The following is a 22,481-nucleotide window of genomic DNA, read 5'->3' as shown; positions in this document are numbered from 1 at the left end:
GGATCCAAATGAAAAAAAAAAACGAAAAAAAAACGAGAAAGAACGAAAAAAAATGACGTCGATGGCGAAAATTTTACTCCGTGCGTTTGAATAAACATGATCGACATCAAGGAGGCAGACTAAATTCCTCACAGTAAAGCTCTGATGACACAGCAAAAATCTAGCTTTACCGAGTGAGTTGGTCTTATAGCACGAGCTGTGAAAAATAAATAAATAAATGCCCGGTAATAACTGCCTGAAAAAAGATTGGTAGGAAATGTAGGCGGGAAATACAGGCGGTGAGAAATGGCAGCGCATCGTCCTGTTGGCGCGGGTTTCCACCTTTTTCTTTTCCACTAAGATTTCTCGTTCAAGCTGCGACAGAAGAGAGAACATCGTCGACAAGAAACGATGGGGAGAAACTACACGACTGCGCGTTTCGATTCACGCAGAACGCAATGTGCGAAAAATACCCAACGTAACACGTGAATGCGACTTCGAGATACGCATACATACATGCGTACAGCAAGCGTAAGCCTATGGGCCTTACGTAAACACCAAGTCGCCCTCCCCAAACCACGACTTATAGAACATTCATAAAACCCCTTTCAAAGCCATAACGCAAGAAATCACGGAATATTGCGGAGACGAACAGAATTCTATTGACGCGCAGAGTGCAATTACACCGAAACACGACTTGCAAAGCCAAGGATTGTAGCGTATGATTAGGATAAAAAATCATCACTCACCCGTCGAAAGATGGCGGCATCATGACTGTAGCAGACGGACGACCGTCAGCGTGTTGCCTCGATCGCAGGGAACGAAAGAACCACAGTTCGATCACCTAAGCTTGGTCTTGCCGCACAGCACAACGAAGTTGTCCGCTCAGTGTCGTCAAGTGGAGCACGAAACGTGCTCGAAATCGTGCTCGTCAAGTGGAGCACGAAACTGCGATAATCGAACTTATCTCGGCCACACCAGCAAGCGCTCCGCCTCATTATGACACTGCGTGATTCGCGCTTTACGTTTGAAACACGACTGACTATCTGCGTTTGACATGCTAAATCGCGGTATTAGAAAAATAAAAAACGCCCACCTCGCTCGCTTGATGCCTGTCGACTGACGCCCCGGCATCCAGACAAGGCAGCCGTAACGGTCAAAGTCCCTAGACCAACTGTGTTCATAGCCTTTTGTTTCTTCACGAAAGCATTAATCTAGGGAATTTTTATCTACTTTTGGCAACGGTTATCCTGATGCTTCGTGCGGTTTGTCAGCCCCTGACGATTTTAAATTCTCGCTGCGGCGCGTATACAAACGCACACAACAGCGCTTCGTTGTGAGCGCTTTGACCCGATTTCCGGCAAACAAAATGCGTTGACTGCAGCTTTCTGGTAATATGTGCGCTCTTCATTCCTGAATTAATGCACGAAGCGCGCCGAACGTCACTATTACTTGTGAGAGAAGCGCATCCTACCAACGAACGGTTTGCTCGCCTTCGGCAACAGTCGGCGTTTTCGCAATGGATGATGTTTTCTTATTGTTTTATTTGTACATGTTTAGCTTGTGTTCCACCTACTACGAACTGCTGTAGCGCGACTGAATTTATTTACTTCTTGTTCATCTGGATACCCTCCAACAAACAGAAAGTCCGTATTCTTGCACTATGAGCTCAAATAGCACTATGTGCACTGCATGCTCAAATATTCATCCGCATTTCTTATTCAGGTTTCCATGAAATGTAGGACATTTGATAGGTTTACTGAGTAAATGTACGTGGCTGACAGCGCTTTAGGACGTTTAACACGCACACGCTTGCTTTTATTCCAGTAACAGTACACAAATGTAACTGTACAGCACGGAACTTTCTTCGATTGATTACTTGCACAACAGTAATGGAACAAAGGCCCTGTTATTTCACAGGACCAAAATACATTTTTTCATGCGAATAATGTCCGCTGCCTTCCATCAATCCACGATAACAACGCAACACAAACGCTCAAGGTAATGTATAAAAAAAATGATGTGGCTACGCGTGAAATTATTACGACATAAATGTAAAGTACGCCGTTTGGATTAATTTTGACCATCGGGGATCTTTAAAACGCGTACATTAATCTAAGTAAACGGGTGTCTTTGTATACATTTCTCCACAAGTTATAATTACGCAAGGCAACTCAGTTTTGCGATTTCCGTGTCATTCCGTTTTCTGTTCTTTTTGGAGGACAATTCAAGTACCGAAGTGTCAGACGTGACTTGACAGAAATATTTCTCTGTAGTGGGACCAGGACCGTACGCAACTAAAGCTCGTCGCGTAACCTATAAACGACAGTCCCGGAGTTATACACCTAACCACAACGCGTAAGTGCATGAGAGCCCTTTTTTTTACCACCGAGCCGCTAAAAGGCTATATTCACATGAGATTTAATACTTCTCAACTTTAAGATAACACCATGTGCACTTTACAATACGCTTGGACCACAGCGCGTCACCTACACTGATATGACTCGTGAACGGAGGGTACGACGACCACACACAGCACTCTCGACAAGTGCACTCACCCATCTTATTACAATACATATACAGCCGATCAAGGCCAAATGCTTCTTTACATCGTGTTAGGCAGTCTTGGGCAGTAACTAGTTACTAGTAACGCGTTACCGGTAACTAGTTACTTTTTTCAGTAACTTGTAACTGTAACTAGTTACTTTTAAGTTAGAGGAACTTGTAACTGTAACACTGTTACTTTTTTCGCAGTAACTGTAACGGAAAATACCGTTGCAGTTACTTCTGTCTTTATGAAAAATTATCCAACAGCAACACTTTTTCGAACTTTCTTCTTTACCATATATCCTCTCCACCCCTCAACTTTCCAGAATAGGGCTCCCCTCGCAGTTTAGGAGACTAAGCCTAGGAGACTAAGACTAAGACTAGGAGGTGACTAAGCGGATTATCTTCCCTGCAGAAGACCGAGGTTGGAGGTCTGTCATTAACGCAACATGTAAATCAATCGTGGTTCAACTGAACAGCCTGCTAAGTTCGCGTCCATTTTTTTTTTTCAGCATATATATCCTTTTCGTCACTTGAGCATCTAGCTTTGTTCTTGGTGTACAGGTGGAGGAGCATTAGGATGCCATGTTTATAGTCTCCCTCGTCTGAGGCTCCGAGCTAATCGTGTTTGACAGGTGGCTAGAAAACAGCAGAACGCGAAACGGCTAAGGCCAGAAATTCCGTGAACTAGCGAAGCGATTTTTTAAAACTTCTTTGTAACTGATTGTAAAATGTTTACTCCGACTTAATGCAACAATTATTAACAAAATGACAGACGTTTCACCCCCAATGCAGGTGGCATCCTAAAAAAGAAAAAAAAATGATCCGAGGTCAACCAGTCCACTAGTCACACATGTCCTTGTAAATGTCCAGTTGGGGGCCACGGTTGTTTTTGCAAGCCGCGGCGATTGAACTACGATTCCAAGAGTTGCTTTTCCCCCACCTTTGTTCACAAACCGACGTCGTCGCATTGTTTAGGTCAAAGCTATGACCTGTCATCCAGCAGTGCTCAACAAGCTCGGTCTTAGAACGCGTTGCATGGGTTGCTTTAGCGACATTCCGCTTGAGTTCTTTAGGCCTCGTTGATCATTTCCTGCCCGTTTCGCCGATTCCCGCATCGCACTTTTAGATACCGCCATGATCATCCGCAGGTGTGCAGTCTTAGGATTTTGTGAACACACGTTGTCATGTTGCAAGGTATAATAACGGGACTTAAAAACGGTTTCTATGCCCAGCGGACCGGAAGCTCTCAGAACAGAGTCTGACACACCTTAAACATATGGAGCAGACACAATGGACGTCGTACCCACTCGTGATGCACTCCCCGCTGCTCTTCGCATGCGCTTCTGGGTATAGTTAATAAACGTCTTAGGATATACTGCCGCCGTTCCAGTACACCAACCACGTTTTCCACTTCAAGTAAGAGGCGTTCAAAATGCTGAAGATTATAGCGCACGAAAGACACGGACAAAGGAAGACGTGACACACACAGGCGCTAACTTGCAACAATGTTTATTTCGAAAACAGGGAACCACATATATAGGCAACATCGCTTGTCACCATCATCATACATGCACTTTGCAATTTCAACTATCTTTACGTAGATAGGCTAACTCCTTACAGGAGAGGGCAATCGACGGTTTGGAAATGCATTTATCTTCCAGCCTATCAATCAACTCAGCCTCGATAATTTCGCGGGTTAGCTGACCTCGGCTGGTATTGACAATTGAACATTCTTGAAAAATGGGCATGCACGTGGTCTGAACATTGTTACTTGCACTGGTACCTGAGTTAGTGCAGTGTCTGCAGTGGGCATCGAAGAACCTACCCCTTTTTTCTTTCACGTTGTAGTGGTGCTCCTTTAAACGCTCGTTAACGCACCGTCCACTTTGACCCACATAATTTTTGCCACATGTTAACCGCGGTCTACGCACGTGCTTGTCAGCGTTTCTGAGGGCATCCTCAAATTTAACTCGTCAAAAAAGACTCCTGCCTAGGGTCTAGCTGACACGAGGAAAGTCGCGGTCATTCCGTATATCCACGGGTTATCACACAGACTAAAAAAGATAGGACAACGTGCGAACGTAAAAGTAGTGTTTTCGGCACCCACAAAATTGCAGTGTTTGTGCAGACTAACCAGACCTGCCTCATCGGAGAAGCAGGGGTGCAAAACGAAGCATAAAAATAGGTTTGTCAAATGTGCTGATGAAGTAGTGTACAGGCTTCCATTAACATGTGGCAAAATTATGTGGGTCAAAGTGGACGGTGCGTTAACGAGCGTTTAAAGGAGCACCACTACAACGTGAAAGAAAAAAGGGGTGGGTTCCTCGATGCCCACTGCAGACACTGCACTAACTCAGGTACCAGTGCAAGTAACAATGCTCAGACCACGTGCATGCCCATTTTTCAAGAATGTTCAATTGTCAATACCAGCCGAGGTCAGCTAACCCGCGAAATTATCGAGGCTGAGTTGATTGATAGGCTGGAAGATAAATGCATTTCCAAACCGTCGATTGCCCTCTCCTGTAAGGAGTTAGCCTATCTACGTAAAGATAGTTGAAATTGCAAAGTGCATGTATGATGATGGTGACAAGCGATGTTGCCTATATATGTGGTTCCCTGTTTTCGAAATAAACATTGTTGCAAGTTAGCGCCTGTGTGTGTCACGTCTTCTTTTGTCCGTGTTTTTCGTGCGCTATAATCTTCAGTATGACATACCAACACGCCCAAAACGCCACGTTACTAAACGTTCAAAATGATTGCTGGTGTTGGGCCCCCTTTTATGTTTCCTTCGTCTAGGGTTTTACGACGTGCAACCCTTATTAAATAAATTCTATAATTTTATTTGTGATCTATTATTTTATACAGTAAAGGAAAAGTAACGACGTTACTTTTGCACAGTAACTGTAACTGTAGCAAGTTACTTTCGGAAACTCTGTAACTGTAACTGTAATAGAGTTCCTTTTTGGCTTAGGTAACTGTAACTGTAACACTGTTACTTTTTACTGGTAACGTGCCCATGACTGGTGTTAGGCATACGTACGAGCGGTTAAAGTTGCACTAACGCAACGGAACAAACCGCCTTTTGAGGACCTGCATGACGTACGCGCACATGCAAACACAACGTGGCTAGCAGACGACACATGGAGCAATCCACACTAGGCGCGGTTCAGCTAGAAGCCGCCAGGCGGCGACTCCGCTCGATCTCGCGTCCAATTGGCCGCGAGATCGACCTATAGGTGCCAGTACCGTCGCCGTGTTAGTGTGGAGAGGCCTTCGGCGGCGCGTATACAAATGCACACAGCGGCGCTTCGTTGTGAGCGGTTTGAGCCGATTGTCGGCGAATAAACTGCGTTGATTGCAGCTTACTCGTAATATATACGCTCTTCATTGTTGAATTGATGCACAAAGATCATCCAACGTTATTATTACTAGAAAGAGAAGCGCAATCTGCCGATGAAAGGGATGCTCGCCCTGGATGACTGTCTGCGCTTACGCACTATGTGACGTTTTCGGTTGTTTTCTCTGTACGAGTTTAGCTTGTGTTCTGCGTACAACGTACTGCTGTAGCACGACTGAACTACTTAAATGTTTACCTATTGTTCTTTTGTATACCAGCCCATATTCCTGTGCAATGAGTTCAATAGCACTGTTCGCGCGAATACGCATACGCATTTTTTATATTCAGTTCTTCATGAAATGTAAAGCAGTTGATAAGTTTAGTCAGGAAAGCTACGTGATTGACAGCGCTTTAGCGCCACGGAGTCATTCAGCGCGTGCGCACTTGTTCTTGCTCCAGTAACAGAATAAAAAGGTAAGAGTTTAGCACAGAGCATTGATCGTTTGATTACGTGCACGACAGTGATGCAAGAAAGGTCCGGTTGTTTTATGGAATAATTGTCTTTTCTTTTTTTTTCAAACTAATAATGTCCGCTGCCTTCCATCAATTTCTAACAACTCCACACAAATGCTCAAGATAATGTAAAAAAAAAGGATGAGGTTTTGCGTGAAATTATACAACAGAAATCTAAGGCACGCCGTCGGGACTCATTTGGATCATTGGGGTTCTTCAAAGCATATCTAAATCTAAGCACACGGGTGGTTCTGCATAAATTTCGCCCCAAGTTAAAATTGCGCGCGGAAACTGTTTCATCACTGCCGTGTCATTACATTGTCTGTTTTTTAGGGCATAGTTTGAGTACCGAAGTATCAGACTTCACTTGATAGAAATGTTTCGCTGTAGCGGGACCACTACAATAAATGGACAACTTAAGCATAACTAAAGATCATCGCATAACCGATGAACTACAGTGCCGCAGTTATACACCTAACAGCGCGAAAGTGCATGGCGTAGGGCCTCGTTTTTGTTTACCAATTAACGAGTCGATAAAACGGTGCCTTCACACACTATTTAATGCTCCTCACGTTTGGGGCTACGCCAAGTGCATTTTAGGATGTGCTCGAACCAGAAAGCGGCATCAACACTGAAATGATTCTGGCGAACGAAGGGTACGACACCAATACACAGCCTCTCGGAAGTCGCGCTCACTGATCTTATTACAATGCGCATGCAGCCGAGCAAGCCCATTTGCTCCTGCACAACATGTTAGGTATACGTACGAGCAGTTAAACTCGCGCTAACATAACAGAACAAACCGCCCTTTGAGAACGTGCAGGACGTACGCGCACATGCAAACACGACGTGGCTAGCAGACGACGCAGGGAGCAATCCACACTAGGTGCGCTTCAGCCAGTAGCCGCCAGGCGGCGACTCCGCTCGATCTCGCGGCTAATAGGTAGGTAGAAATGTTTGATGATAGCCCCCGAAGATTTTAGCCTGGTTTATCGCCTGGCTTGCTAAGCCAGGCTTCGAGTGGTGATTATGGTATACACAATGATCACATATACACGAAAATGACGTAAAAGGAGGACAGTGACACTTGGACGCGAAACGTAACTTACGATGACTTTGTGGGCAATATATGAGCAAAAGTTTGGGGGTGGGGGTGGGGGGGGACTTCTTTTGAAGTTTGCTGCTTGGCATGCGTACGGAACGAAATCACACACTCAACGAAAGGGCTGTACGCGAGAGTCGGTGAGTGCACTTTCGGTTGTTTTCGCATAAAGACGTCGTTACATTTTGAAACGAAAGTTTTCATGTGGGCATGGAAGTTTGCTAGACACGTTTTCTGGTACGTGTTCCGCGTGTCATGTGCGGTATAAAGTATACACACGGATATCCTAGCTCGTATTTTCCTTTTTTCACTGCAGTATATATTGTACGCATGATATTTCTATGGTTCGTTGACTACACGTGTGTGGCAGGCGTCGAGAGAACGAATTGGTCACTGCTAGAGCGCTAGCTTTCGAGTACGTTTACTGCCTACATGTCAATGTCCCAATTCACGTGTCGCAGGTTGGCTTCAACCATTACACGTCGCACCAGATAGCTCCCGTCGGGAAATTTTTAATTGCGAGCCATTTAATAAATGACTTCCCATAATCTGAACCCTCCATCGGAAAAGTCCAGTATCCGCACCTGCACTTGGTCATCATGATGTCTGGCATCACTTCGCATTATAATTTCATGACCATTGCTTCTGTTCATCACTCTTATGCATAGGCGTGCGCACGGGTTGGGGGGGGGGGGGGTAGAAAGGGCGGCCACCCATCCTAATTACCTAAGGGGGGGGGCGAAGTCTGCTCCCCCCTTTGTCCTCCTCCCCCCCTAATGGGGAACCTTGCGCACGTATATGCTTTTAAGATATTAGTCGTCCCTATAAAACGTAAGGATGTTTCTTGAATTTCTGTAAAGGGGGCGTGGGCTCCTCGTAAGTAATATTGTTAGAGCGACGTCTATGACATTAGAAATAAAAACAAGTGTGCAAGATCAATTTGATAAGATATACGAAGAGGGCTAAGCGGCTGATATGGCGCACGTCGCCCAATCATGTTCCGCAGTGAATACCCATGCGCACGCTGACCACATCACTGGTTCTGAGAAGCTGAAACGGTTGTTCAAAGGTTGTCGCAGTGTCATTTCAACCGCATCGGGAGCAAAGGCAGATAAACACCTCAACCATGGTGACGTGTTTGGAGTTGGCAGCGTTCAGCTGGAAGCTAGGGCCACGCCTGGTCACACAAATGGTACGTGCGCATTTCCCTGATATATGCAGAGTTTTCACCTTCAAAAACGAAACAAAATCGAACATCAAAATCTTCGCATAACGTGGAAAAGAGAAGATGCGTTATGCATGAGTTTATCTAGAATTTCGATTTTGGAAGGGTGTCACCAGGTCGCGGGGGGGGGGGGGTGAATGCCTGTCTGTAAGAGGGGAGGGGGCTGTGTTGGTGTAGAATAATTTCAGGGAAGGTCCGGGTCCTCCTGGGAGGAGGGAGGGGGGAGCCTTACCTAATCACCTAAGGAGTGGCGCAGTGTGCCTCATACTTTTACCCAGTCGGACCTGTACCATCATTGTTTAAAGAAGAAGGTTATGACCACGAATGTTTTTCATGATAATGGCGGCCGAAGTGCTGTGTTGTGGGTGACAGTCCCGGCGCAGCAGCAGTCGAGGGAGACCGGCGATGACCGATGCGGCCGGCGGGGACGCCAACCAACCACGAACACGCGGTTTGGCGCGAAGCGCCGAAGAAGAACGAAACGTCCGCACTCAAAGAGTACTCTTCACGCACTGCATTTATTTACAGTCGCCTGTTGAATATGAATGCCAGAGCGGCGCCCCCTGGCATTCTCACAGAACAATTGGGAAACCGAAACTGGTGAATACACATCACGAACAATTCTGAAACCGAAACTGGTGAATACAATCACAACACAACACGAAGGCCCCTCATGTTGCACTCCAAGAACTGTTTACTTTCCAACTTTTGTGCCTGAAGGCCAGGGAGTAAAGGCGCTGCTCAGTCAGCCTTGTAACCAAAGGCAGGCCATTGCGAAAAGCATGCCATTACTACATTTTAATTTTTTCGTCGATTGTGAAGCATGTTGCCTTTTGGACAGGAACAACCGGGGGGAAAGGGGGGGGGGGTATTGTTTGTTCATTCGCGAACTACATGACAGTTCATATGAATAACTAATAGAGATGCTTGTACTATATTGTGTCTGTAGATTGCACGTATGCTTCGGTTAGTTCTTTCATAAGCCTGATTGCATGTGCATTTTCAGGTTGCATGACGTACGTGTGGCATGACCAAAGGAAGGCATTCACTGGTGACGCACTCCTTATTCGCGGCTGTGGACGAACGGACTTACAGGAAGGTAACTAAGGTCGCGTTAACATTGCACGCGTATACTCAAGCACCGCAAGATGTAAATGTACCTCAAGATCGTTTTTTTTTTCTGTAGATTTGCTCTATTTTCACTATTGCATTTACTTTGCTCAACGTTTTCCCTGTTGCGAATAAAACGAAGCAGCGCACTCACGATGAAATTATATCAGCTTTTTTTATCGTATAATGTGTAAATTGATCCTGATGATGACTTTTGGAGCATTTAGCAGGACATGGTTCAGTATATGTAGACAACCGCGACCAGGGGCGTATAGCGAGAAATTTTTTCGGGGGGGGGGGGGGTTCAAGGGTTCAACCATACTTTCTGTATGTTCGTGAGTGCGTTTGTATGTGCGCGTGTATATATACGCAAGCAAAACTGAAAAATTTCGGGGGGGGGGGGAGTTTACCCCCACCCCCTCCCCGTGGCTACGCCCCTGACCGCGATGCTTAGTCAGCCTTGTAACCTTGCTGAGCCCATCTCTTCAATCTATGCATATGCTTCGGTGTGTTCTCTGTGTTCCGAAAAATATAGTGAATTTAACGTTAACGTTATTTAACACATTAAAAAGCCTTGTCAAGCCGCGTCAAGGTGTTTTAGGTGCGTATAGAAAGTGCGTAATCGTATTATGGCGTAGTTTTGAAATTAATTAGTATATTTTTTTTTACCCATAGACTTACTATGCACTATGCGCCAAAATATAGCTGTAAATACGAGAAGTAATCCTCAGCTGCACTTAAGTTTGCTTGGTGCAACTATACTGACATAACTATGCATATGAGGAAGTGGTAGATGATGTGTGCCGGTGTCAGTTACTTCATGCCGTGGCATCTTTTTGTCCGCAGGGAACCCAATGCATCTATACGACTCTGTGCATTCCCAGATACTCAGTCTGCCAAGTGACTACAGTTTGTATCCTGCTTATGACTACAAAGGTGCGCCCCAATTACTATCCTTACGGCACCTGGGCTCACACCTGTGCAACCTGTCTCCGGTGCATCCGAAGCGCGCTGTTGCGTGCGTGTGCGTGCGTGCGCGTGCGTGTTCTCTCGATTAAACATGCAGCAGAAATAACGAAAAGAGTGAGGGGAGTGAAGTTCCCCGGCGACGTTGCGATAGGGAATACATGGGATAGTGGCCTGGAAACATTTTACCAACCCTGTACTACGTGCACACGTATTGCTGATCACCAGGTAAAGGCGACCGCTTTCCCCGCTGACTTTTGACCTTGTTTTGCACACTAAGCGGCGTAGGAAAAAAAAATAGAATCTACGCTTTTGTTGGAGTGCACTTTATATTTAAAGCAGCGAGGTATTTCCCCTCGTCGTTACACAGACCCACAACGTTTATAACTCGCACAGGACAGGAATAAAAATTTCAAGCGGCGGTATTGTAAAACATCGCGTAAACTTAGGGGCATCCCCGTATGCTTCTTCTGTGTATGTTTACTTCAGCTTGTGTACGTATTATATTGGTTTGACAAAACTTGAAATTCGGCGAGATGGTGCATAGCTAATGGGAAATTTTGAGCGCAGAAACAACACATTCACAAGAACGATTCACGAGCGCCCGTCCTGTCTCTATAGTCTTGTGAATGTCTTGTTTGTGCGCTCAAAGTGTCCCATTGCAAGTTATATTGAAACTTTATTGATCGAAATGAGAAAATTCATGGATGGGCGCAACGTAGTCTTGCCGTATTAAATTATTGACTTACACAAGCCAGCCAATCGGCTTTTGTAAATCCCTGATTCTATATACAGTAAGAATACGTTACGACGTGCATCCAATTATCTTTTTTTTTTCTTTAAATGTACGTGAAACATTACTTATTTCTTTCATCATGCAGGTATGACCGTTACTACAGTGGCAGAAGAGCTCAAATACAATCCTCGGCTGACGAAGACAAAGGTGGAGTTCGTGGAAATAATGAGAAACCTCAATATGAGCTATCCCAAGATGATAGGTTTGTCTGCTTGTAAATATTTCCCCGACTTTAACAACGCGCACATGTAATTTAAGTTGCGGAGTTCAATGCCTCGAATGACGGGAAGGAACTGCCGAGACGCTCGTTTCTTGATATTCTTGAGCGTGCGCATTCAAGCATCTCATTTGGTCCAGATTAGTCGGGACCTTTCACTGCGGCATCCTTCATGGAACAACGTGTTTGTTTGTTACATGAAACCATAGGCGTGCGCAGGGTTCCCCATTGGGGGGGGGGGGGGGGGGGTTCATTGCCCCCCCCCCCCCCAATCCGTTGTTCAAGTCCGAAAGACAACATGCTTCACAATGGATGAAAAAATGAAAATGAAGCTATTACATTCTTCTCACAATGGCCTACCTTTGGCACCTGGCTTCGCGGGAGTAAAGATGGAAAGGAAACAATTCTTGGGATGCAACATCAGGGGCCTTCGGGCGTCATTATCGTAAAAAAACTTGCGTGGCCATAACACTGCTCTTCAAACAATGACGGAACATGTCCGACTGAGAAACGGTATAGGACAGACTTTGCCCCTGCCCCCCAGGTGATCAAGGCGGGGGGGGGGGGGGGGGCGTCCTGCCCCATGCGCACGTCTATGCATGAAACCCCATGAATCATGAATCAATACGGAGCTGTACACAATACAGCATAGTGCCACCACAGACGGCGCACCAGATTTGAATCCCTTGCATCTTGGGAGCATCTGCAGTAGTTCGGCAAATCATAAGTGCTCCTTCGCTTTGACCCTACGTAGCGTTATGCAGGGTGTTTTTTTTTTTAGACAATGCAGATGTTTTATAAAAATGATATGACTAGTCACACCTCTGTCGTCTTCGCAAACGAACTCTACGCCGAGGCGGAAAAACTATGCCGCACCTTTAGTTGATTATATTGAAAGGTTGAGGATGTGACAATTTATGGCAAACCTAATTTTTTTAAAATCTAGAAAAACACACGCAGTCTGAGATATTAATAATCGAAATTGAGGGCCCCAATCCAGGCGATACCGAAACTGAGCGCTCCGGGCGCGCAGGAAATGCGCCATCAGGGTTACGTCAGACCGGAAAGCTCACGTGATGAACTTCGAAAAACCGCGCGACGCGGCAGATTTTGGTCAGAAAAAAGCCGGCAGATCCCACGCATTGTGGGAATCGATGTAATGCGAAGCAGCCAGCAAAGAGCTGCATACATCGTCTTGTATGTCGTTTAGCAAAATGCGTGTCATGGTTTTCATGTTAACTCCTAATATTTATGTTCGTCACACAGTAAGGTCGCGCAATACCAACTTCGGGGTAGATCAAGCGAGCGAAACGGCCGCCACCCAGTCAAAAAAATTCAAGTGGTCCAATTGGAAAAATACCAATTGGCACTAACTGGTTTTCGACCAATTGGAATTTCGCCACCCATTAGAACGCACCAATTACATCCAATTGGTAAACCAGTTCATATCCAATCGGTAAACCACTTGGGTAGAGCTAGTGGTAATTGGTTGACCAGTTGACATAGACGGGTCCAATTGGTCAACCACTTGAACACGCATGGTCATCCAATTGAAGCTAACTGGTGCCCAAATGGGTAACCAGTTAAAGTGAATTGGTGTTCAACTGGTAATCCAGTTAATCGTAACTGGTCACCCAATTGAAACTAGGTGGTGTTTAATTGGTTAACCAATTGAATAGATGTGGTAATCCAATTGAAGCTAACCGGTGTCCAAATGGGTAACCAGTTAAAGTGAACTGGTGTTCAACAGGCAATCCAGTTAATAGTAAATGGTCGCCCAATTGAAACTAGGTGGTGTTCAACACGAAGAGCCTTTATTACACAACAGTTGTTCGGTGAAAACATCTCATACAGAGGGGGCTTCATAGTACAGCTATACAATTCCTGCTACCAAGGATATTCGTTGTCAAACTGTTGCCCGTTCTGCTTCAGCTTCAGGAGACAAGGTCGCGGATATATTCTCGTTGCTTAGGGTTCTTTCTTTGTTCCGCGTTGCGTCAGCAATGAGACATGCTGCGTGAAAGAAAAATATGACAAGACTGTGAGGAAAATGAGCTACATGGCTGTAGTACAGAGGTTAACACATTTGTCTAAAATGCTGTAACAGCACGCTCCAGCACGAGCAGTTTGAGATAGCCCACACTCGAGCATTCACCCTAAGCAGTCATGCATGCAAACGTCGTCAGTACAGTCCAAAGCGTGCCGTTCGAGTGTTCTAGACAAGTGTGTTCACCTCTGCACGAAGGATGAAAATGTTCAATAAGTTGGTATGCTGGGCCAGTTGGTGCAACATATTGTAGATTGCATGAGCAGAAAACAGCAGGAATAGAAGGAAAGAACTTGACAGGACAGACGCTCAACTTCCAACTGCAGTTTATTAGAAATTTTTCTCACAAGTGCAGCCACCTTACCACAAGAAAGACAAGGCCAACAGGAAAGTCACTTATCCGAACTGCCGCCCTTTATCTATTTAGAAAGCCTATTTCTTTATCATTCAGTGCTACGAAGGGAACACTGATGCACGTGGTTGAGTATGCTTTAATCTGTACAGCTTCCGTGATCTCTGTGGTCAGTCTGTGTTTTGATTTGCTAAGAACATTAGTGCTCGTAAACTGCGGATTGCACCCGCAATCTCTCTCAAGAGACAGGTGCGTGCCACCTGCGAGAACCTTCCATGACGATGCATGTTCTCCGAGTCTGTCATTTAGACATCGGCCCGTCTGGCTGATGTACACTTTTCCGCAGCTCAACGGAACTCTGTACATGACCTCATCGGTACAGGGAAGAAAGGGCATGGCATGTGTTTTTGTGCAACCTTTCTGGTTCACTTTTCCCTTCCCATGATATTTAACCATGGAGCACAGCTTGGCCAGTTTGCAAGGGGCTGTGAGCACGACGTCAACCCCATGCTTGCGACCAATCTTCTTCAAATTGTGCGACACAGAATGCACATACGGCATGACCACAATCTTTTGTTTTCCTTTTATCCTTGTTGTTGGTAGCATTTGTCCTCTTTAACTCCTTTAACAACGTGCCACCCACTGCAACTAGCAGACTGTCAGGGTAACCCGAGCTGAGCAGGCGACTCGCTTGCAGAAACTATACTTTATGTTATGCAGACAAGGCTTCTTCAACGACAAACTAAGGCAGGAAATAGCAATTGCTCTTTTTTTTACAAGCTTACTGTGAGATGAATCATGAGGTGAAAGACCCTTCTTAGACCGCAGCGAAAATTCCCAGCAAACATGGTCAACTCAATTAAAAACCTCGGTAACATCTAAAAACTGCAAATCATCATTGGCTGGTTGTTCATGAGTGAATGATAATGAACTTTAATCGAGTTGACCATGTTTGCTAGGAATTTTCGCCACGGTCAGAGAAGGGTCTGTTACATTATGATTCATCTCACAGTAAGCTCGTAAAAAATAAATAGCAACTGCTATTTCCTGCCTTAGTTCATTGCTGAAGAAATCTTGTCTCCATAACATAGAGCATAGCTTCCGCAAGCAAGTCACCTGCTCAGCTCGGGTTACCCTGACAGTCTGCTAGTTGCAGTGGGTGGCACGTTGTTAAGAAAGTTAAAGAGGACAAATGCTAACAACACCCAGGATAAAAAGAAAACAGAAAATATTGTGGTCATGTTGTATGTGCATTCTGTGTGGCACAATTTGAAGAAGATTGGTCGCAAGCACGGGGTTGACGTCGTGCTCACAGCCCTCTGCAAACTGGCCAAGCTATGCTCCATGGTTAGAAATGATGGGAAGGGAAATGTGAACCAGAAAAGTTGCACAAAAACACGTGCCATGCACTTTGTTCCCTGTACCGATGAGGTCGTGTACAGTTTCATTGAGCTGCGGAAAAGTGTACATCGCCCAGACGGGCCGATGTCTAAATGACAGACTCAGAGAACATGCATCGTCATGGAAGGTTCTCGCAGGTGGCACGCACCTCACTCTGCACTGCGGAGATTGCGGGTGCAATCGGTAGTTTACGAGCACTAATGTTCTTAGCAAATCAAAACACAGACTGACCACCGAGATCACGGAAGCTGTACAGATTAAAGCAAACTCAACCCCGTGCATCAGTGTTCCCTCGGTAGCGCTGAATGATAAAGAAATAGGCTTTTTAAATAGTTAACGGGCGGCAGTTCGGATAAGTAACCTTCCTGTTGGCCTTGTCTCGCTTGTGATAAGGTGGCTGCACATGCGTGATTCCGTGCTCCCCGTGAGAAAAATTTCCAATAAACTGCAGTAGTAAGTTGAGCGTCTGTCCTGTCAAGATCTTTCCTTCTATTCCGGCTGTTTTCCGCTCATACAATCTACAAGATGAAAATGTTAGCGATGTAACAAGACTTACCGCGTACAGTAGCTCCCACACGTCATGCTTGCTGCGCCCGTCACCGTGTCCACTGCAGTTGGCTGCAGTCGCGAGCCAACACTAGTTAGGGTAAAGAACGAAATGTGCGAAAGCTGCTAATAATGCAACAATTGCAGAAGTTCAAAAGTGCCATACCTGGCAGGGTTCTATTTGGTGTCGCAGAAGTCTGTTGCCAGACGCGGGGGTCAATGTTGCCAGACTGCCGCCAGATTTGGCAGATAAATTTGCCCCTGCGGTTTCAGCTTTCCCGTAAGGCTTCTGTGTCATCCGCGGTGCAGTTCGAAAGTGCCTGTGCGACATCGGCCGTTTTAATGAGCGGAACGAACGGACCCCGCGTGTTGCAGAAGTCGGGACGCGTTTTTTCGCTGCGTGCGCCGTACAATTAAGATATCTGACTCGAAGTAGGGAATCCAAGCGCAACGACTCGTTTGAGTCGACGTACGCGTAAGGGAAACTGCAGAAGCCCGGACACGCGTGTGCGCCGTGTTGCAATACATCGGACTCGTGTCCCCGAAGTACAGATTATCTCCGTAGCTGTGCGTGCCGTGTCGACGATGCCCAACGACGTTCACACTTCCGATCGCATCACTCGACGAGTATGAAACATACATACCACGGCTGGAGAATTGATGCACGTCGCATATATCAGTGCTAGCTACGCCCGTAGGCTGCTTTATCGCCGCTGCTGGACGACACTGCTAGGTCTGAGCTGGTGGTGGGAGGCGCGCGACTCGTGGAACTGTAAATGGGGGGCCCTACGTGGAAGAGGGGCTCCACCCACAATAACCACAAACAACCAAAATTCCAATTAATGCGTGTTTATTTTCTCCGGGCTTGAAAGAGCGCTATCAAAAAGTAACGAAGACGAATGAAAACAAAACAAAAAAACGCACACAGCAGGTTGATCAATCTGCATTTGTCGCACTATCGTCTTCAAAGGGGATACCGGCGTGCGATGGCCTCGATGAGCCGACGGAACTTGTCCTTCACGTTGGGACGTGCGTTCACGGACCTCCACCACAGCCAGGCGAGGTGAGAACGCATCAGAGCGGGAGTCGTTTTGTTGCCGTTGCGAACGAGTCGTCGTTTTGCTTTCTGCCACTCGCTTTCGATGCGTTGCGTGTTGACGCCTGTTGCAGGGTCGATGAAGTTGACGCTGTGGTTCACGGTGTGCCAGTCGAGGTTTAGCGGCGTCCCATTGGCATTCACGAGGCCGGGTATGCACCGGTATGCGGCCCACTCGTCACTGAACACCGTCGTGCCGGGAAGAACGTTCTTTGCGATCAGAGGACCAAGGGTGGCCGCGTCTCTTTTGTCGACCTCGAACAGCCTTAGCTCCTTCGTGGACACGTACAGCATGCCGAAAATCCACGGGCCCTTGTCTGACACACCACCGTAGTTGTTGCGGCGCCTGGGGGGAACATTGTCGCCAGTCAGAAGGCGGCCTCGGTTCGCCTCGGTCGACACGGCACGCACAGCTACGGAGATAATCTGTACTTCGGGGACACGAGTCCGATGTATTGCAACACGGCGCACACGCGTATCCGGGCTTCTACGATTAATTCAGTTTCCCTTACGCGTACGTGGACTCAAACGAGTCGTTGCGCTTGGATTCCCTACTTCGAGTCAGATATCTTAATTGTACAGCGCACGCAGCGAAAAAACGCGTCCCGACTTCTGCAACACGCGGGGTCCGTTCGTTCCGCTCATTAAAACGGCCGATGTCGCACAGGCACTTTCGAAATGCACCGCGGATGACACAGAAGCCTTACGGGAAAGCTGAAACCGCAGGGGCAAATTTATCCGCCAAATCTGGCGGCAGTCTGGCAACATTGACCCCCGAGTCTGGCAACAGACTTCTGCGACACCAAATAGAACCCTGCCAAATACCTACCTCGAATGTGGCTGAATCCACGGACTGTGCCAACATGAATATTTCAAAGACGCCGGATATAAAATACGCCGGTGACCTGTGGCATGATGCGTCTGATGCGTCCACAAAAAAGCGCGGTCCGATCGCGATGACTATGCTGATGGCACTTGCCGCAACGCACGCACTTCTGAGAAAACTAAATTTTAATATTCTCGCTTCTGTCAACAAACAGTACGAAATTTTGTAAGCAAGAATTGTTTTTTTTTTATTTTAGAGCGTATTTTTACCTTATCTTACCTCTTCAAGTGCAACTTTTTTGGAAGGGTTGTTAGTACGAAACCAATGTTTGTTCAGCCGTTTCCTGTCCGTGTTTAGAGTGCCTCGATGCGCGCGCCCTCGCTGAGCGCGCGGGCATCAAGGCACCCTATCCGTGTTCTCGTGTCAGCGAAGTGCGGCGGCTGTTCGCAAACTTCGCATCGGTTGTAAAGTGGCTAGGCTTGCAGGTGGTATTCAATTGGTTGACCAATTGAGTAGATATGATCATCCAGTTGAAGCTAATGGGTTCCCAAATGGTTAACCAGTTGACCACAAATGGTCATCCAATTAAAGCTAACTGGTGCTTAACTGGTGAGCCAGTTCAATCAAACTGTCTGTCAACTGGTTATCCGGCTGAATGCATATGGTATATATATATATATATATATATATATATATATATATATATATATATATATATATATATATATATATATATATATATATATATATATATATATATATATATATATATATATGTAACGTATGAACAAGGCGATGGTAGGAGAAGGCGACGAAGAAGAAGTGCGCGTGGATTAGAATAAATGCATGGCAACTGAACCACGACGCGTCTCTGTTTTGTAACGTTACACAAGTCGACAGGATCGACCTCATCAATCTGCCATGGCTAAGCCGAAGCCTCCACTCAACATACCGAAGTACAAGGGAACACCAGAAGACGTCCCCGTCGACAAGTGGCTTCTTCTTTTCGATACGAAGGCGGTCGAGGCATCGTGGACACACAGCGATCGGGTCAGTCACTTCAGCGAATACATCGAAGGGGAAGCGTTCAAGTGGTACCTAACAGAGATTTTCGGCAAAGGCGAGACATGGGACGATATCAAGAGCGGCATGCAAAACCGCTTTGCTACGACCGACGGAGATGCCTTTCGTCTCTTCATTCACTACCGGCTGAAAGGAGGGCAGACCATCAAGGACTACTACGACGAGAAAAAACGACTGGGCTCCTTGGCCGACCTTAAAGAGTGCCACATCATTTCTGGACTGACTGACGGTGTTCCTCCTGATGTGGAACTAGCGCTCGCCGGACTGTCTTTCACCTCGTCATCAGAGTGGCTCGCCGCTGCTCAACGGGTCGAGACATCCTTAAAACGGGTGAGAGGAGTTTCTTTTGCTCGTAATCCTGGCACTACATCAGGAGCTTCACGTCTCTTCAGCAGACCGCAGCAGCCAACGTTGACTTCTCGACCGCGTGCCCCACAAAACGAATGTAGATATTGCTCAGCTGCTGGCTTCCCACGGCAGTTTCATTGGCACAACGAATGTCCGCGCCGCGGCAACGTGTCCGCTATTGAGACTAGACCGGGAAACGAGGAGAGCGACCCAGAGTTTCATTAATACGCTTCAAAGCTCTCATCAACGGAAGGTCAGTAACTGCAATTCTTGATACAGGAGCCACCATTACTTGTATCAGTGAGGATGTGTACAAACAGCTCAAACTTCAGTTGATGAGAGACTCCAGCATCGCTGTCCAGCAAGTTACTTCAAGCATTCGAACTTTGGGTCGCGTAAACATTCATTTGCAAATTGGGAATGTAACAAAGAAAGTTTATGTACACGTTCTGCGAGGCATGAGAACGCAATTAATTCTTGGCCTAGACAGCGCTTCGTACTTCAATCTTTCTGTAAATTTGGAAAGCAAGTCAGTGACGCAAGGACGTCAAAATTTGAACCTACCGGATCATAATGAAAAGCAAACCATTGAAGCCCCACTGATGAACACCCTGACTTCGGAAAACTTATCAGAGCGTGAATCTGCGGTGCTAGACTCTCTTTTAAACAAGTATGACGAGATCTTTTCGAAATCCCAAACAGATATTGGATGCATCACTACTGAGCAACATAGGATCGCACTTACCAATGCTGTCCCAATTCATCGAGCACCATACAGATGTTCACAGGCAGACAAAGCGGAGATTAACAAACAAGTTGACGCCCTCATTAAGCAAGGGGTTGTGAGGCCTTCGTTATCCCCCTACGCCGCACCGGTCATCTTAGCGGAAAAGAAGGGCGAAGGACGTACTCGGCTATGTATTGACTACCGCAAGCTCAACGCCATAACGGTACCCGACTATCAACCAATTCCACGTATAGATGATATTCTTGACCACTTGGGAAAGGCGGAGTTTTTCACTACGTTGGATGTAACGTCCGGATACTGGCATGTCCGAATGCATCCCGATGACGTTCAGAAAACTGCGTTTGTCACGGCTAATGGTCATTATGAGTGGTTGGTAATGCCGTTCGGGTTAAAGAACGCTCCGGCTACATTTGAAAGAGCCATGAAATCAATAATAGCCAAACATCAGCTCACTAATGTTAACAACTACTTTGACGATGTGGTCGTATACTCGGAGACATTTGACGATCATATACGACACCTTGAGGCTTTATTGAAAGCTCTTAAAACCGAGAACGTAAGACTAAAACGAAAAAAGTGCCAGTTTGCAAGATCCAGCATTGAATATTTGGGCCACAAGATTTCACATGGAATAGTGACACCTAAGCAAAGTAACGTGGCTGCAATACTCAGATTTCCGACACCTAAACGAGAGAAAGATCTCCAGCGTTTCCTGGGCACTGTAAACACTTACAGACAGTACATCCCTCATTTCAGCGATATTGCTCTTCCCCTCACGAAACTACTCTGCAAAGGCAGCAAGTGGTCGTGGACAGAAGCATGCGAGCAAGCCTTTCGGGAACTGAAGGAGCGAATGACTGAAGAACCGGTGCTTCGCATATACGATCCTTCTATACCATGTACTGTGTACTGTGACGCGTCTGCCGAAGGCATTGGTGCAGTGCTGAAGCAGCCTGACGACAAAGGCAAGGAACATCCCATTGCCTATTATTCCCGCAAACTACTGAAGCATGAGATGAACTATGCTATTACAGAGAGAGAATGCCTTGCCATTATAGATGCCATTGATAAATGGCATTGCTACCTTCACGGAAAGCCATTCACTGTCGTAACGGATCACTCTGCACTTCAGTGGTTGAAGAATGTTAAGAATCCGCAAGGTCGTCTCTTCCGGTGGTCTTTAATGTTGTCAATGTATGAAGTCAACATCAAACATCAAAAAGGCGTAAGCAACGTAGAAGCGGATACACTCTCCAGAGCCCCCATAGTTCAACTTCTGTCACACGACGAACTTCAACGATGCACCAATGAGCACCCAAGAGGACCGTATTCATTGGAAAACAACATAGTCATCGTCAAAAGAAAAGGACTAAGGAAGATATATGTGCCACATGAACTGCGCCCTACCATTCTTAAGAACGCACATCAACATTTTGGGCATGTCGGAGTGAAGAAGACACTGTCACTCCTGTCTCCACAATACTATTGGCCGGATATGGTAACCGACGTTGCCACCTATATTCGGCATTGCGATACATGCCAGAGATGCAAGAAGACGAAAACAAAGAAGTATGGGACACTTGAATCACTGCCTCCAGCTGAAGAGCCTTTTGACCTCTTCGCAATGGACACCATTGGAGGATTTTCTGGATACGGCTCATCAAAAAGGTTTATCCATTTGGTTATTGATCATGCTACTCGCTACGTATGGGCGTTCGCTCATAAAAGTGAAAACAGTGACGCCTACATCTCATGCCTGAAAACCATTTTTGCTGCGGGAAAACCAAGGAAGTTCCTTTCAGATCGCGGAACGGGATTCACTGCAGGAAAATTTAAGCAGTTCCTAAAGCACAACCGAATACATCAACTCTTCACTTCATCTCATCATCCGCAATGCAATGGTATGAATGAGCGGACAAACCAGACCATTGTAACCAGACTTAAATGTAAGATCAATGACGAGCCACAGAAGTGTTGGACAAAACTGCTCTCGGAAGTAATAGACGAGTACAACAGAACGCCCCACGAAGTTACCGGCTACGCACCTTCATTCCTGATGTATGGAATTCCATCGTATCCAACTATTCTGGAACAACGAGAAGAAACTGTTGAAGAAGCGCGGAAAGCTGCGGTTCACAATTCCATTGCCTACCACAATAAGAACAAAGTCATCTATGATAGGAAATTTCTCCCGATTGAGTTCCAAGTCGGTGACATTGTCCTTTACGAGACACCATGG

At 46.2% G+C, this 22,481-nt stretch overlaps 1 protein-coding gene and 1 long non-coding RNA gene across 3 annotated transcripts in view; one reads left to right on the top strand and one right to left on the bottom strand.

Annotated features, from left to right (window-relative positions):
• The window catches only part of LOC119393479 (persulfide dioxygenase ETHE1, mitochondrial), a 44,928-nt gene that overhangs the window by 3,363 nt on the left and 19,084 nt on the right, over window positions 1–22,481 (top strand). Inside the window, exons 3-6 of one of the 2 annotated variants that reach the window (XM_037660522.2) lie at window positions 8,488–8,673; window positions 9,713–9,805; window positions 10,663–10,752; window positions 11,664–11,780. The exons of the other annotated variant lie outside the window; for it this stretch is intronic. Of the exons in view, the coding sequence (XP_037516450.1) occupies window positions 8,488–8,673; window positions 9,713–9,805; window positions 10,663–10,752; window positions 11,664–11,780 (486 nt within the window). The remainder of the gene's footprint in view (window positions 1–8,487; window positions 8,674–9,712; window positions 9,806–10,662; window positions 10,753–11,663; window positions 11,781–22,481) is intronic. 2 annotated transcript variants of the gene reach the window in all.
• Window positions 13,274–18,561, bottom strand: LOC119393482 (uncharacterized). The gene is made up of 3 exons (XR_005183914.2): window positions 18,067–18,561; window positions 16,152–16,232; window positions 13,274–13,808 (listed from the first exon to the last, which is right to left on the bottom strand). It is a non-coding gene; the product is annotated as an uncharacterized LOC119393482 (long non-coding RNA).

This window comes from Rhipicephalus sanguineus, chromosome 5 (genome assembly GCF_013339695.2).
Source record: "Rhipicephalus sanguineus isolate Rsan-2018 chromosome 5, BIME_Rsan_1.4, whole genome shotgun sequence".
In the NCBI taxonomy this organism is placed as follows: domain Eukaryota; kingdom Metazoa; phylum Arthropoda; class Arachnida; order Ixodida; family Ixodidae; genus Rhipicephalus; species Rhipicephalus sanguineus.
The sequence above is the reverse complement of the archived record's forward strand: the minus strand, read 5'-3'. Positions and strand labels throughout refer to the sequence as shown.